Source organism: Oncorhynchus keta, chromosome 31 (genome assembly GCF_023373465.1).
Source record: "Oncorhynchus keta strain PuntledgeMale-10-30-2019 chromosome 31, Oket_V2, whole genome shotgun sequence".
NCBI lineage: Eukaryota > Metazoa > Chordata > Actinopteri > Salmoniformes > Salmonidae > Oncorhynchus > Oncorhynchus keta.
Window position 1 is genome coordinate 817784 of NC_068451.1, and position 14812 is coordinate 832595.

At 45.0% G+C, this 14812-nt stretch overlaps 1 protein-coding gene across 8 annotated transcripts in view; it reads left to right on the forward strand.

Annotated features, from left to right (window-relative positions):
• The window catches only part of LOC118364017 (phosphatase and actin regulator 4B-like), a 78006-nt gene extending 63485 nt beyond the window's left edge, over nt 1-14521 (forward strand). For 7 of the 8 annotated variants that reach the window (XM_052489278.1, XM_052489284.1, XM_052489283.1 and 4 more), the window contains 9 exons: nt 6363-6506; nt 7675-8200; nt 8441-8724; nt 9820-10045; nt 10161-10216; nt 10671-10732; nt 12238-12375; nt 12553-12629; nt 12846-14521. In XM_052489278.1, coding sequence (XP_052345238.1) covers nt 6363-6506; nt 7675-8200; nt 8441-8724; nt 9820-10045; nt 10161-10216; nt 10671-10732; nt 12238-12375; nt 12553-12629; nt 12846-12861 — 1529 coding nt within the window. In that variant the 3' untranslated portion in view covers nt 12862-14521. The remainder of the gene's footprint in view (nt 1-6362; nt 6507-7674; nt 8201-8440; nt 8725-9819; nt 10046-10160; nt 10217-10670; nt 10733-12237; nt 12376-12552; nt 12630-12845) is intronic. The other variant, XM_052489285.1, reaches the window with a different exon arrangement.
• The last annotated feature ends 291 nt before the right edge of the window (nt 14522-14812 follow it).

Genomic DNA, 14812 nt, shown 5'->3' on the forward strand with positions numbered 1-14812 from the left:
TAGGCCGTCTCATCGTTGTCGGTGATCAGGCCTACCACTGTTGTGTCGTCAGCAAACTTAATGATGGTGTTGGAGTCGTGTTTGGTCACGCATTCATGGGTGAGCAGGGAGTACAGGAGGGGACTAAGTACACACCCCTGAGGGGCCCCAGTGCTGAGGATCAGCGTCGCAGACGTGTTGTTGTCTACTCTTACCACCTGGGGGTGGCCTGTCACGAAGTCCAGGATCCAGTTTCAGAGGGGGGTGTTTAGTCCCAGAGTCCTTTGCTTAGTGATGAGCTTCATTGGGTACTATGGTGTTGAATGCTGAGCTGTAGTCAATAAACAGCATTCTCACATAGGTGTTCCTTTTGTCCAGGTGGGAATGGGCAGTGTGGAGTGTGATTGAGATTGCGTCATCTGTGGATCTGTTGGGGCGGCATGTGAATTGGAGTGGGTCTAGGGTGTCTGTTGATGTGAGCCGTGACCAGCCTTTCAAAGCACTTCATGGCTACAGATGTGAGTGCCATTGGGTGGTAATCATTTAGGCAGGTTACCTTCGCTTCCTTGGGCACAGGGACTATGGTGGTCTGCTTGAAACATGCAGTTATTACAGACTCGGTCAGGGAGAGGTTGAAAATGTCAGTGAAGACACTTGACAGTTGGTCCGCACATGCTTTGAGTACACGTCCTGGTAATCCGTCTGGCCCAGGGGCTTTGTGAATATTGACCTGTTTAAAGGTTTTGTTCACATCAGCTACCGAGAGCGTTATCACACAGTCATCCAAAACATCTGGTGAACTCGTGCATGAATCAGTGTTGCTTGCCTTGAAGCAAGCATAAAGGGCATTTAGCTTGTCTGGTAGGTTAGCTTCACTGGACAGCTTGCGCCTGGGTTTTCCTTTGTAGTCTGTAATAGTTTGCAAGCCCTGCCACATCCGACGAGCGTCAGAGCCGGTGTAGTATGATTCAATCTTAGTCCTGCATTGACACTTTGCTTGTTTGATGGTTCGTCTGAGGGCATATCGGGATTTCTTATAAGCGCCCGGATTAGTCTCCCGCTCCTTTAAAGCGTTAACTCTAGCCTTTAGCTCGATGCGGATGTTGCCTGTAATCCATGGCTTCTGGATGGGATATGTATGTACAGTCACTGTGGGGACGACGTCATCGATGCACTTATTGATGAAGCCGATGACTGAGGTGGTATACTCCCTCAATGCCATTGGATGAATCCCAGAACATATTCTAGTCTGTGCTGCGAAACAGTCCTGTCGCATAGCATCCGCGTCATCTGACCATCGTATTGAGCGAGTCACTGGTACTTCCTCCTTTAGTTTTTACATGTAAGCAGGAATCAGGAGGATAGACGTATGGTCAGATTTGCCAAATGGAAGACGAGGGAGCTTTGTATGGATCTCTGTGTGTGGAGTATAGGTGTTCTAGGATTTTTTTTTTCTGGTTGCACATGGTAAAAATTTGGTAAAACTGATTTCAGTTTGCCTGCATTTAAGTCCCCGGCCACTAAGAGCGCTGCTTCTGGCTGAGCATTTGCTTATGGCCTTAGAGAGTTGGTTGAGAGCGGTCTTAGTGCCAGCTTTGTTCTGTGGTGGTAAATAGACGGCTATGAAAAATACAGATGAGAACTCTCTTGGTAGATAGTGTGGTCGACAGCTTATCGTAAGGTACTCTACCTCAAGTCTCACCTTGTGACCCGTTCCACACATCTGTTGTTTGTTATGTAGCCTAGGGGGTGGATCTTTGCTGTAAAAGATTTTAGTAGCCTTTGTGTTGTGGCTCTCAACGAATCATCTGAGGGGTTGGTTCGTCGACCAGCCATCGCAGAGCTCTCACTAATAAAGATTCAGTTTACGTATACCTCTGACTTGCGTGATAAGTTTGACTCTCCCCGTTTGATAATACAGAAATGAACCACCACAGTGGCTGGAGGTTTGGGAAAGAGTGATCCTAAAGTGTACATTCATGTACTCCATTCAGTAAAAAAATGCATGAACATTTTTAGGATCGTTATCCCAAATATCCAGCCACGAACCATATGCTCATCTTATTGAGTTACCATTACTGTAGAACAAACAAGTACAAAACACCCTTACGTGACGTAACCATTTGGCAACTTATAAAACATGAACGTAGTCGTCGTGTTGGTTTGGGGTCAATGATGTATATAAACCCTGGATTGCTGATGCTATGTATTGGTCCCGGGGAAGGACTGCCCGTTCCATGATCTCGCCATCGCGGTTGACAACTCCATTGTGTCCTCCTCCCAGAGCGCTAAGAACCTTGGCGTGATCCTGGACAACACCCTGTCGTTCTCAACTAACATCAAGGCGGTGGCCCGTTCCTGTAGGTTCATGCTCTACAACATCCGCAGAGTACGACCCTGCCTCACACAGGAAGCGGCGCAGGTCCTAATCCAGGCACTTGTCATCTCCCGTCTGGATTACTGCAACTCGCTGTTGGCTGGGCTCCCTGCCTGTGCCATTAAACCCTACAACTCATCCAGAACGCCGCAGCCCGTCTGGTGTTCAACCTTCCCAAGTTCTCCCCGTCACCCCGCTCCTCCGCTCTCTCCACTGGCTTCCAGTTGAAGCTCGCATCCGCTACAAGACCATGGTGCTTGCCTACGGAGCTGTGAGGGGAACGGCACCTCAGTACCTCCAGGCTCTGATCAGGCCCTACACCCAAACACGGGCACTGCGTTCATCCACCTCTGGCCTGCTCGCCTGCCTACCACTGAGGAAGTACAGTTCCCGCTCAGCCCAGTCAAAACTGTTCGCTGCTCTGGCCCCCCAATGGTGGAACAAACTCCCTCACGACGCCAGGACAGCGGAGTCAATCACCACCTTCCGGAGACACCTGAAACCCCACCTCTTTAAGGAATACCTAGGATAAGTAATCCTTCTCACCCCCCTTTTAAGATTTAGATGCACTATTGTAAAGTGACTGTTCCACTGGATGTCATAGGGTGAATGCACCAATTTGTAAGTCGCTCTGGATAAGAGCGTCTGCTAAATGACTTAAATGTAATGTAAATGTAAACACTATCCCAACCGTGAAGCATGGGGGTGGCAGCAGCATGTTGTGGGGGTGCTTTGCTGCAGGAGGGACTGGTGCACTTCACAAAATAGATGGCATCATGAGTCAGGAAAAACTATGTGGATATATTGAAACAACATCTCAAGACATCAGTCAGGAAGTTAAAGCTTGGTCGCAAATGGGTCTTCCAAATGGACAATGACCCCAAGCATACTTCCAAAGTTGTGGCAAAATGGCTTAAGGACAACAAAGTCCGGGTATTGGAGTGACCATCACGAAACCCTGACCTCAATCCCATAGAAAATGTGTGGGCAGAACTGAAAAGGCGTGTGCGAGCAAGGGGGCCTGCAAACCTGACTCAGTTACACCAGCTCTGTCAGGAGGAATGGGCCAAAATCCACCCATCTTATTTTGGGAAGCTTGTTGAAGTCTACCCAAAACGTTGGACCCAAGTTAAACAATTTAAAAGCAACGCTACCAAATACTAATCGAGTGTATGTAAACTTCTGACCCACTGGGAATGTGATGAAAGAAATAAAAGCTGAAATAAATCATTATCTCTACTATTATTCTGACAATCTGACATGATATACTTGAGAATGTGCGTAAATTTAAGCACACCTCTGACCATGCGTACACAGCACCTTGTGGTAGAAAAGTCAAACTGCTAATGGAATACCATCTACCAAAATGGTGGAGAAAGGATTGACATACTGGACCAAATCATAAACTATGAAGAAAAAGGATAATACATGAATAGTTAATTAATGTATTTATTTTATAGACACTTCAGCTACTAATAGTTTTCTCAGGGTGCTATCGAATTCATAAACATGAAACCATTTCAGCCTAATTGAATAATAAAGTCAGTTAGAAAGAGTTGAATGTAAGGTTGAAGGCAATTTAGTTAAACCAGTTAAATAACATAAAAGGCAACACTGAGGAATTGTGACTTGTCTAAAATAGCAAATATTGCATTGCTGGAGGAACTGGCACAAGCTGCATTACGCAGGAAGCGTGTTTTCAATGAGTGTGTGCAGTTTTTTTTGTTTTTTTTTGCTGAGAGCGACGCTTGGCTTATAAGTAGATTTAGTTTTCCAAGGCATATTTTATTGTATCACTGCAACCAACTCTCGCCAGTATTAGAAAGGGAGACTAAACGCACCAATGCCATCCCAATGCATACCCAAGTCCTCTCCACCCTGGGATTTTTGTCCACTGGAACATTCCAACGGGATATTGCGGATCGGTCTGGCATTTCACAACCAACCATGAGCCGATTATTGCCTGCAGTCCATCGCGGCATTATTTAATTGACCCCACAATACATCCAGTTTCCGTACACTGCTGTGCAACAGGACAGAGGGAAAAGGGATTTCCATACCATAGCTGGATTTCACAATGTCGCAGGAGCAATTTGCTGCACGCACATCGCAATCGAAGCACCATCATTGAGCAAATTTAACTTCGTCAACAGAAAAGGTTTTACATTCTGTCAATGTGCAGATCATCTGTGATTCACATTTGGCTTTGTTGAATGTAGTGGCCAGGTGACACATGATTCATTCATTGTGCAGAACCGTTCATTCGGACTTAACCTCCAGGAAGGAGCTGTTGGGGATGGATGGCTTATTGGTAAGTGACTTGTGTTTTATTTGCCATGTTAGACCTCTACTGGGAAACAATATCTGAATGTTGTGTTCATAATTGCAGGAGTCTGGGGTTACCCATTGAAAACATGGCTGATGACTCCCCTCACAAACCCCTCAAACCAACAAGAGGCAAGGTACAACCAAGCCCACGTACACAGAAGAACAGTAGAGCGCACCATAGGCCTGCTGAAAGGGCGTTGGCTGTACTTATCTGGGACAGGAGGCACACTGTAATTTGCCGCTGAAATGACTTGCCTTCAAATGCCATTACGTGAATGTAATACAATGTGCAAATTCCTTTTTAGGTTTGCTACATTGTGAAGGATTGCAGTGTGCTCCACAATATTGCAATCAAAATTGGTATTACACTGAATGATCCACCTAGACTCGATGAGCCCATGCCTGACGGAGTGTTTCCCACCACCCATAGCTCTGGCACTGAGGACAAGAGTCAATATCACAACAGTTTTAGGTATCTGTTCTTCCAAATATTGTAATCAAATCGACAAGGAAAACACATTTACATTGCACCAGTATTTGTCCCTAAGGCTGTTGCATACATACTCCATCTGCTGTTTGAATCTTAGAATTGGTTTATTGATCTCGTTGTTTCAGGACTGCGTCAGTCAAAATATGTTGCGCAGCTGAAGCGCTTGCCAAAGAGGACACCCTTCTTGTGGGCCTGGGGATGGCTGAAAAATCACCCACATCTGTAAAGATTTAATGTTTTGTAATTCTGGTTATATTAATTTTGTTACATTTATTGTCAAGAAAAAAATATTTAGATGTGGTCCATGTCTGAATATGGTTGCGAAAATAAAGCTAGACTTACCATCAGTTGGTGTGTCTGGTATTCCTTCAGGGTCTGGGAGAGGATCCTCAGTATCACCATCACAAATGATGCCAGACACCGAGGTCTCTCCAATTATGCTGCCAATGCGCTGGTCCATAGCAGACAGTGAAGAGTCACTCTACGCTTCTTACGCTTATATCTTCCACTTCGGTGATGAAAAGTTCTATTTCTGCAGTTTTCTTTTGTGTTCTTTGATTTCTCTATGTCGGCGGACAGAAATCAGTGACATTTCTTGCAGATTTGAAGGGAAGGTTTGTGACCATTAGGGGTCATTTAGGGCGGTTCTTTATGTAAATGAGACTTCACGTGCACTAGCACAGTGTTTTAGAACGTGTCTGATTTATCAAGGCTAAATACTTTCCGGTGTCTGTAAATCAAGCATACGAGCAATTGATAAATACCAACTAAAAAGGGGATTTGTACGAGATAATTTAGAAGCTTTTCTACGCAACATTGATAAATGAGGGCCCTGGTGAGCATGGTTGTTCATGCGGTGGTTACATGTTTGTATCAATGATCAAACGTTCTCATAAACGGTCAAACAAGTTTGGTACAGGGATAGACCATTTGTACATGCAAATTTGACTGGATACAGCATTTTATTGTTGAAATATCAACCTAAATGTAACTTCACAGTTGCATCTTTCTTTCTGAGGGATAATCGTGTATATTGTCAGGGACAGCTCTAGCTGGGGACAGGCCACTAAAGTTGGGGACTGTCCCTGTAAATCAGGGACGTCTGGTCACCCTATACACACTGTATACATTCAGCCAGCCTATATGAGAGCTGAAGGCCTGCGTGTCATACCTCTCGTCCCCCGCCAGCCTCCACTCTACAGGGGGGTGTGAACCAGAATGACTCCCAACTGCCCCTCTACTGGTCCTGCTGGAAACGCGAGGGCGACTATGACGTCTACCTGTCCCTCCCGGTCTACCTGTGTCGGCGGGACGGCAGAGGCCTGCGGTCAGGTAAAACAAAGGATGCCCACCAATGCCCCTCTTCACTGGCATCGCCACAGCAATGGTGCCCACCCTGTCTCTAACGTCTTCCCGAGCCTGCGTTGTGTGTGTGGCTGTATGCCCCCCCCCCCCTGTTAACTAACGTCAACCTTCTGGTCACCAGCGTCATCATATTGCATCATCCTGGCTTGAAATGCCTCATGCCAAATGCTACCTGGATGCTACTGCTGGACTAACCTATAACGGCCTGGATTGAGTGCTCTCTTATGCTCATGCCACGATAGGCTGCATGTACGCAACAAGGTTGAATGAGAGTGAGGTGTGGGTTTAAGTGGGTGTATGTGGGTGTCTGAGCACCATATGTGTACTACCACCTCTGGCATGTGAATGGGGGAGTAACTGAGTGTCTCCCATGATGGCTAGCTGTGGCTGCACAGCGCAGACCAGGCTGCCCCATAAAGGCTAATCCACACATCTGCTCTGGAGCAAGAAAGGAGAGAAGGGCAGATGAAGGGCTTGACTCTGTTTAAAGCAGATGTTATAGTCCAATCCTGTTTACTGCATGCTTCATGTCTGGCACTTTAATTGGTCAGCTGCTGTGATCTATTGTACTCCAATGCAGTATATGTCCATGGCTTTGTATTTTAATGCTATTTCATGTTAACACATCCGTCAGCAACTGCATCAAGCTTACATATTTAAAGGTTTGCATGCAATCGCAAAATGTCTATTCCAGCTTGGTTGAACAGGGTTTTTTCATAATTCTCAGTTCAGAGATGCTAAGAAGAGATGGATGCATACTGGCCAAATCGATTTGTGTATGGTCTGTGTGTGTTCTAGAGCATGTGTACTTATTCAAACCCTCACTGTAACCTTGATTGCCCATGCACCCGTTTGTAATGTAAGACCCTGTCGGATGCGCTCATGTGACCTGGGTTTGTGGATCTATGCATTCATGTGGACTCAGTCATGTGATCTGGGTGTGTATATCCATTCATGTGCACTCACCCATGTTACTTGGGCTCGATCTTACATATATAAACATATATAAACAAGCATGTGCACTCACTTGATCCGCAGTTGAAAGCCCAGATTTAGTTTAATAAAGTAAGTGAACATGTGTTTTTATCAGTGTGTGTGTGACACCTTCAATATACTGTGTTTCTCAATCCCACAGGCAACCTCACCCAGGCCGGTACCAGCCTTGTGCCAACTAAGCCCTCTCCACCGATGCCCCCCAAGAGGACCACCCCTGTCACAAAGCGCAACCCGGAGGACCCCTCTGCGTCCACCCAGTCGGTCCCGACCCCCTCCCCCTCACTGCTTTCTCCCGAGGACCATCATAACCACTCAGTCGGCTTCCAGATGCCTCCCCCTTCCCCGCCCTTACCCAACTACATCCCCCCTTCTCCCCCCCGCCAGCATCTGCACACGCACTACCTCCACCACCAGCACTCCTACCAACATCCCATCCCTCAGCCCTTGCTCTTTGACCCCCCCAGCCCCACCAGTGAGCCCCCCCAGCGTCCGGCCCCCATCCCCCTGCACATCATGATCCAGAGGGCCCTGTCCAGCCCCGGCCAGGCCCAGCCACATCCCGATGGCTCCCAGCGTTCAGCCCACTCCCTGCTCTTTGAGACGCCGCCCGAGTACCAGGGGGACCGCGGCCGGCCCCTAGCCGTCAGCATCCAGCCTCTGAAACTGTGAGTCCAGTGGATATTTCATCAATGTTCTAGACTTGAGTAAAACACACACCTCAAACATTAGGTGTAAAGTTGGCAAGACCTTGTCTAGGACTTATGAATGAATCTAGCCACACAATCTTTCTGTGATGCCAATGATTTATTATCAGCTCCGTCAATAATATGTGACTGGCGGCTTTTCCTATTTCTGTTGAAAACTCATCTGATCTCCATTTCTCTCTCTCTCCCTCTCTCTATCAGGGCTGAGGATGACTACTCTGAGGAGGAGGAGGAGGAGGAGGATGATGATGATGAAGAGGAAGAGTACGATGGGGAGCTTCCCCAGCCAGAGCTAGAGCCACGGAGCAGGAGGTGCATGGTGGGAGAGCCCAGCATCAACGTCATCCCCGAGGGGCCCAACAGCAGCGAGGAGGAGGAGGAGGAAGAAGAGCAGGACCTGCAAAGGGAAGACAGCGACTCGGACGGGCCAGTGCTCTATAAAGATGAAAATTCAGATGAGGATGAGGAAGATGAGCCTCCACCCAGTATGTATCTCTGTCTCACTTGAATTTGGTTATGGATAAACATTTATACTCAGATACAGCAGCGTCTTTAAAATACTGTAAAAATAAGTATGCCACCTAGCAGACTCGGTGGCATATTAGAAGTGACTTACAGTAGCGTGAGCGCATACTTTTTTGTATGTGACTATAATACCTGTGGAAATGTATCCCCTGATTTGGCATTGTTAGCACTGCACTCTTACCAATTGAGCCACACGGGATACCTATACAGTACCAGTCAAAGGTTTGGACACACCTACAGTGGTTGCTCCACTAAAAGTTTTGCGATTAGAGGTAATGTGTGGTTTAGTACAGTACCCTGCGTCACCACTTCATTGCTCCAGACCAGCGCAAGGGGGGAGTTAGAGCACTGATTATGTTTTTGAGTCCTACTGTGTCTCTAACTGACAATGAATGGGAGACATGAACCTAAATAGAAAACTATAATTGTGCACGACTTCAATATTACTTACTAAAAGTGTTGTTACACTAAGGTTTTTATTATTTTATTTTGTTCGGATTATTTTGCTTTTACTGTAGTGCTGTAGGCCACTCCCGACCGGTCACGTTGTACAGCGCCTAAGTGGCGCAACTGTCTAAGACACTGCATAACAGCACATGCTGTGCTGCTACAGATGCTGGTTCAATACCTGTGCTTTCTTCGAGTGGGAGACCCATGAGATAGATGACTGTAGGTTTTTGGTTTCTCTCCCTCTAAAAACAGAAATAAATCATTCTAAATAATTCTAATTCTAAATAACAAACGGGCTTTATTTACAAATTAGTAACAATGTCTCTCCCCATGAGATCGTCAAGGCAAAGAGTGGCTACTTTGAAGAATCTCAAACGTAAAAATATATTTTGTTTTGTTTAACACTTTCTTTTTGGTTACTACATGGTTCCATATGTGTTATTTTTTTGTTTGTTTTTTGTTTTGATGTCTTTACTATTATTCTACAATGTAGAAAATAGTACAAAATAAATAAAAAACCTTGGATGAGTTGGTGTGTTCAAACTTTGGACTTGTATTGTATATCTTTCTATACCTGACTACATCTCTCTGTGGTTCTTGTTCAGGTGCTTTGGCCAGCAGGGTCAGAAGGAAAGACACGTTAGCTTTGAAACTGAGTAACCGACACGCCCCAGAGAAACATGCCCGAGAGGACAAGTCCAGCAGTCACACCGAACGACGCACTCCGGGACACACACCAGGTCACACACACCAAGGGTCAACAGGGCTGACATGGCAGAGCAGGGAGCAATGGGAGGCCATACGCACACAAATAGGCTCTGCACTCACAAGGTAATAGATAAAGCCACACAGTCTCACTATCATTTTCTTCTCGCTCTTTCCTCTTCTCTCCACATATACACACACCAAATCTAACACAAGGTTGATGTGAACTTCTATCCTCTAGGCGTCTCAGCCAGAGACCCAGTGCAGAGGAGCTGGAGCAGAGAAACATCCTTCAACGTAAGTCTTTCCTACTCCCATCACAATTTTTCTGACAGGTGAAAGCTTTGTGGTGGAGGCATGGAGGAGCGCTTGCCTTCACCCGTCCCATCATGTCTAATCAGAGAACTAAAAGGAAGGGAGGAAGGAATAATGCACTTTTCTGGAATTAGAATGGGGCCTAGGTTTTCACCTAATCACAGCTCAATCCCCACTGGTATTTCTCTCTTAGTAAGGATTCTTGTTATTTATATAAATGAGGCCACATTCCAAGAGCATGAGGCCACTTCTTATCAACGTGGATTAGATTTATTTTATTTTATCTCAGTCGGTGTACTTGTGTATTTGTACCTAGTACCTTTATTAAATCCCATTGGAAAATCGTATTTTTGTGAATTGGACAGCAATTGCACAATTTGGTTAATGTCTATACAGGGTTCTAAACATTGGTTTTGACTCTCTCTCTCCTTTTCAGCCAAGAACCAGGTAGACAGGCAGGCGGAGGTCCGAGAGATCAAACGTAGACTCACCAGGAAGGTAAGACCAGTGACACACACACGCACTACTGTTACCTGTAATAATATATTTCTCTCATTTAACAGAACATTTACGTACAGAGGAGTAACGAGTGAATTGTTCTAAAACAAGCTGAGAGAAGGTAGTCTTCAAGGGAGACTGGCAATGATGCCCTTTATCTACTTCCCCAGATTCAGATGAACTTGTGGATATCATTTTGGCTTTCAAAACTACTTCTAACTTCCTTCATACAGAACACAAATTCATCTGACTCTGGAGAAGTAGATAAATCAAATCAAAGTTATTTATAGAGCCCTTCATACATCAGCTGATATCTCATAGTGCTGTACAGAAACCCAGCCTAAAACCCCAAACAGCAAGCAATGCAGGTGTAGAAGCACGGTGGCTAGGAAAAACTCCCTAGAAAGGCCAAAACCTAGGAAGAAACCTAGAGAGGAACCAGGCTATGTGGGGTGGCCAGTCCTCTTCTGGCTGTGCCGGGTGGAGATTATAACAGAACATGGCCAAGATGTTCAAATGTTCATAAATGACCAGCATGGTCGAATAATAATAAGGCAGAACAGTTGAAACTGGAGCAGCAGCACAGTCAGGTGGACTGGGGACAGCAAGGAGTCATCATGTCAGGTAGTCCTGGGACATGGTCCTAGGGCTCAGGTCAGTTGAAACTGGAGCAGCAGCATGGCCAAGTGGACTGGGGACAGCAAGGAGTCATCATGTCAGGTAGTCCTGGGGTCCTAGGGCTCAGGTCCTCCGAGAGAGAGAAAGAAGGAGAGAATTAGAGAACGCACACTTAGATTCACACAGGCCACCGAATAGGACAGGAGAGGTACTCCAGATATAACAAACTGACCCTAGCCCCCCGACACATAAACTACTGCAGCATAAATACTGGAGGCTGAGACAGGAGGGGTCAGGAGACACTGTGGTCCCATCCGAGGACACCCCCAGACAGGGCCAAACAGGAAGGATATAACCCCACCCACTTTGCCAAAGCACAGCCCCCACACCACTAGAGGGATATCTTCAACCACCAACTTACCATCCTGAGACAAGGCTGAGTACAGCCCACAAAGATCTCCGCCACGGCACAACCCAAGGGGGGGTGCCAACCCAGACAGGATGACCACAACAGTGAATCAACCCACTCGGGTGACGCACCCCCTCCACGGACGGCATGAGAGAGCCCCTGTAAGCCAGTGACTCAGCCCCCGTAATAGGGTTAGAGGCAGAGAATCCCAGTGGAAAGAGGGGAACCGGCCAGGCAGAGACAGCAAGGGCGGTTCGTTGCTCCAGAGCCTTTCCGTTCACCTTCCCACTCCTGGGCCAGACTACACTCAATCATATGACCCACTGAAGAGATGAGTCTCCAGTAAAGACTTAAAGGTTGAGACCGAGTTTGCGTCTCTGACATGGGTAGGCAGACCGTTCCATAAAAATGGAGCTCTATAAGGAGAAAGCCTAAAGGGCGTCATCCCTTTAAACTCTTCATTTAACTCCTCCTCTAGCTGAGTGAGAGGCCCACGGTTGCTGAGCTACAGGCCAGAAAGATCCTGCGCTTCCACGAGTATGTGGAGGTCACCACAGCCAATGATTATGATCGGCGAGCAGACAAGCCCTGGACCAAGCTAACACCCGCCGACAAGGTACAATCAGCTGTCAGTCATAGCTCCCTAAACCCCACGGCTTGTAATGCACTTACTTATTGACACCAGTATATCTTATTGCCCAGTAATGGAAGTATATATTTCTGTATTTACTTTAGCAGTTAGACGCTGTCTTGTGCAAGTCTTAATTGTATTAACTTTCCCACCTTCGTCCAGGCTGCCATTCGGAAGGAGCTCAATGACTTTAAGAGCTCTGAAATGGAGGTTCATGAAGACAGTAGGATCTATACAAGGTACTTCCTCAGCCTATGGACAACATGTAATTGTGTAAATAACTTCATAATATAGATCTTGCATTAACATACCAAGACATTTGTTTCGATCCCTGTAATTGGCTGCTCTTACAGCCTTGGAAAATACCTTTTTACATTTACATTTACATTTAAGTCATTTAGCAGATGTTGAGTTGTTGTGATTGATCAAATTATCATTGATGTCCTTTTCTTTAGGTTCCACCGGCCTTAGTATCCACCCCATACTGGAAAACACTTACTTAACCAGTGGCCGGCAGAGTCTCTGGAGAGGAGTCACGGGGTCTTGGTGCTCCCTAAACAGACTTCCCTTTTATGTTGCTGAATGTACTGTACAGATCATCAAGGAAGGCCCTGGAATTGACTGAACGGAAAACAGGGGGACTGAGGACCAGATGCAGTATTTCTATCAGACAATAGGGGGTACCAAGTGCCAACAAAGTGAAGAGGTGGCAGAGGGGCTTGACCGAGAGGGCTGACTGGGAGCCACTCTGCCGATGTGTGTTATCCTTCAGGGTTCCACTGACAACGACCTTTTGCCACCTCTTTCGATGTTTCCTTTTTTTCAGATTTTACTCTGTATGGCACAGTTAACCCATGTTGCAGAGATGCAATATGTAATAACATTACAGTAATAATAGTCCTAATAATGACAGCTACAATAATAAACACATTGATAATAAATGTTAGAGACGAAGCTGCAGAAAGAGAATGAGGAGGAAGACGACTGTGGGATTTGCCATTCTCCTAACTGGAAAAGCTCTGGGATTTTTGTTTCACTTGTGTATAGATTTCTGTGATTTCTTAGACTGAAACTTGAGAGTTCTAATAATGACAACTGTAACGCATAATATTTTGATCACATCAGAAATTACTGCTTTTATTTGAACCTGTTTCAATAGTGTGCATTTTTACATTTTAATCATTTAGCAGACACTCATCCAGAGTGATTTACAGGAGCAATTATGGTTAAGTGCCTTGCTCAAGGGCACAGCGGCAGATTTGTCACCTAGTCCGCTTGGGGATTCGATCAGCGAACTTTCGGTTACTGGCCCAACGTTCTTAACAGCTAGCCTGCCTTGCCTGTATTTATATTTGGCTGTGACGCGGGGTGAGCATTTGAGCTTTAACTAGTCATAGGAAAGAACACAACGAGAAGTAGTTGATGTGCTATTCTTTTTTCTTTTTTTTTCGTCATTTTTTTTTGCCAGACTCTGATCCCCATGCTGACAGTAGAATGCTGTTTTCATATCACAGATTTCTTCATTTCGCTGCATGAGCCAACACACAGTGCAATTATTGAATCAACACTTTTTTTTTTATTTACGCTTTTTTATTTGTGTTTTTTGTACTTATCTACATAGGTCAAACCATGCAATGCTGCAAATAATAGCTGTTTTAAAATGCTAAGATTATGATGATGGCATCTTAAATAAAACAAAAGTTTAAATGTTACATTCTGTAAAGATTTGTATCAAAGTGCAGTTGGCATAGATCAGGATTTGATGAAAAAAAAACACAATTAGTGGATTTTACGGTTGACAGGGAATCATTTCGTCAGGAAAATACTTTTTTATCTGGAGAAATGTTACATGCGTTGTATTCTGGCCAGTAGATTACAGAGTCCTTTAATGTACAGATGCATTTAGGTTACTGTTGTGTATATATTGTTCTTCCTTATTATTTGAAAATAAATGTTAACTATAATAGTATTATAGGTTGCTATTTTTCTAAGCACAAAATATTACTGTATGATTAAACACTACAGCAATGGGAATCTTTAAGTGTTCAGTTTAACTTAGTTTTTTTTACGAAATGTGGAATTTTAGTAACTGCCTGTAAATAGTCACCTATAATTAAAAACCTTAAATCACTCTGAGTCTTTCACTCTTTGAGTCCCACTTCCCATCTTCAATTGTGAAGATCCAGCTAAATCCTGTAATTCCAAATGAATGGGACAATATCTCTCATTCATCTGGGATTCAGGCATATAGCTGAATCACAAGAACCGACAAGTGGATCTAGACTAGTTAATATTTAAAAATAATAAATCATTTCTGGGTAACTAGTACCTTACTGTAGTAGATTTCCATTAAAATTGTTTTTAAAAAATACATTTTTAGCAAAACAATATTTCTCAAGCAAGAACAACTTTGCTAGGACTA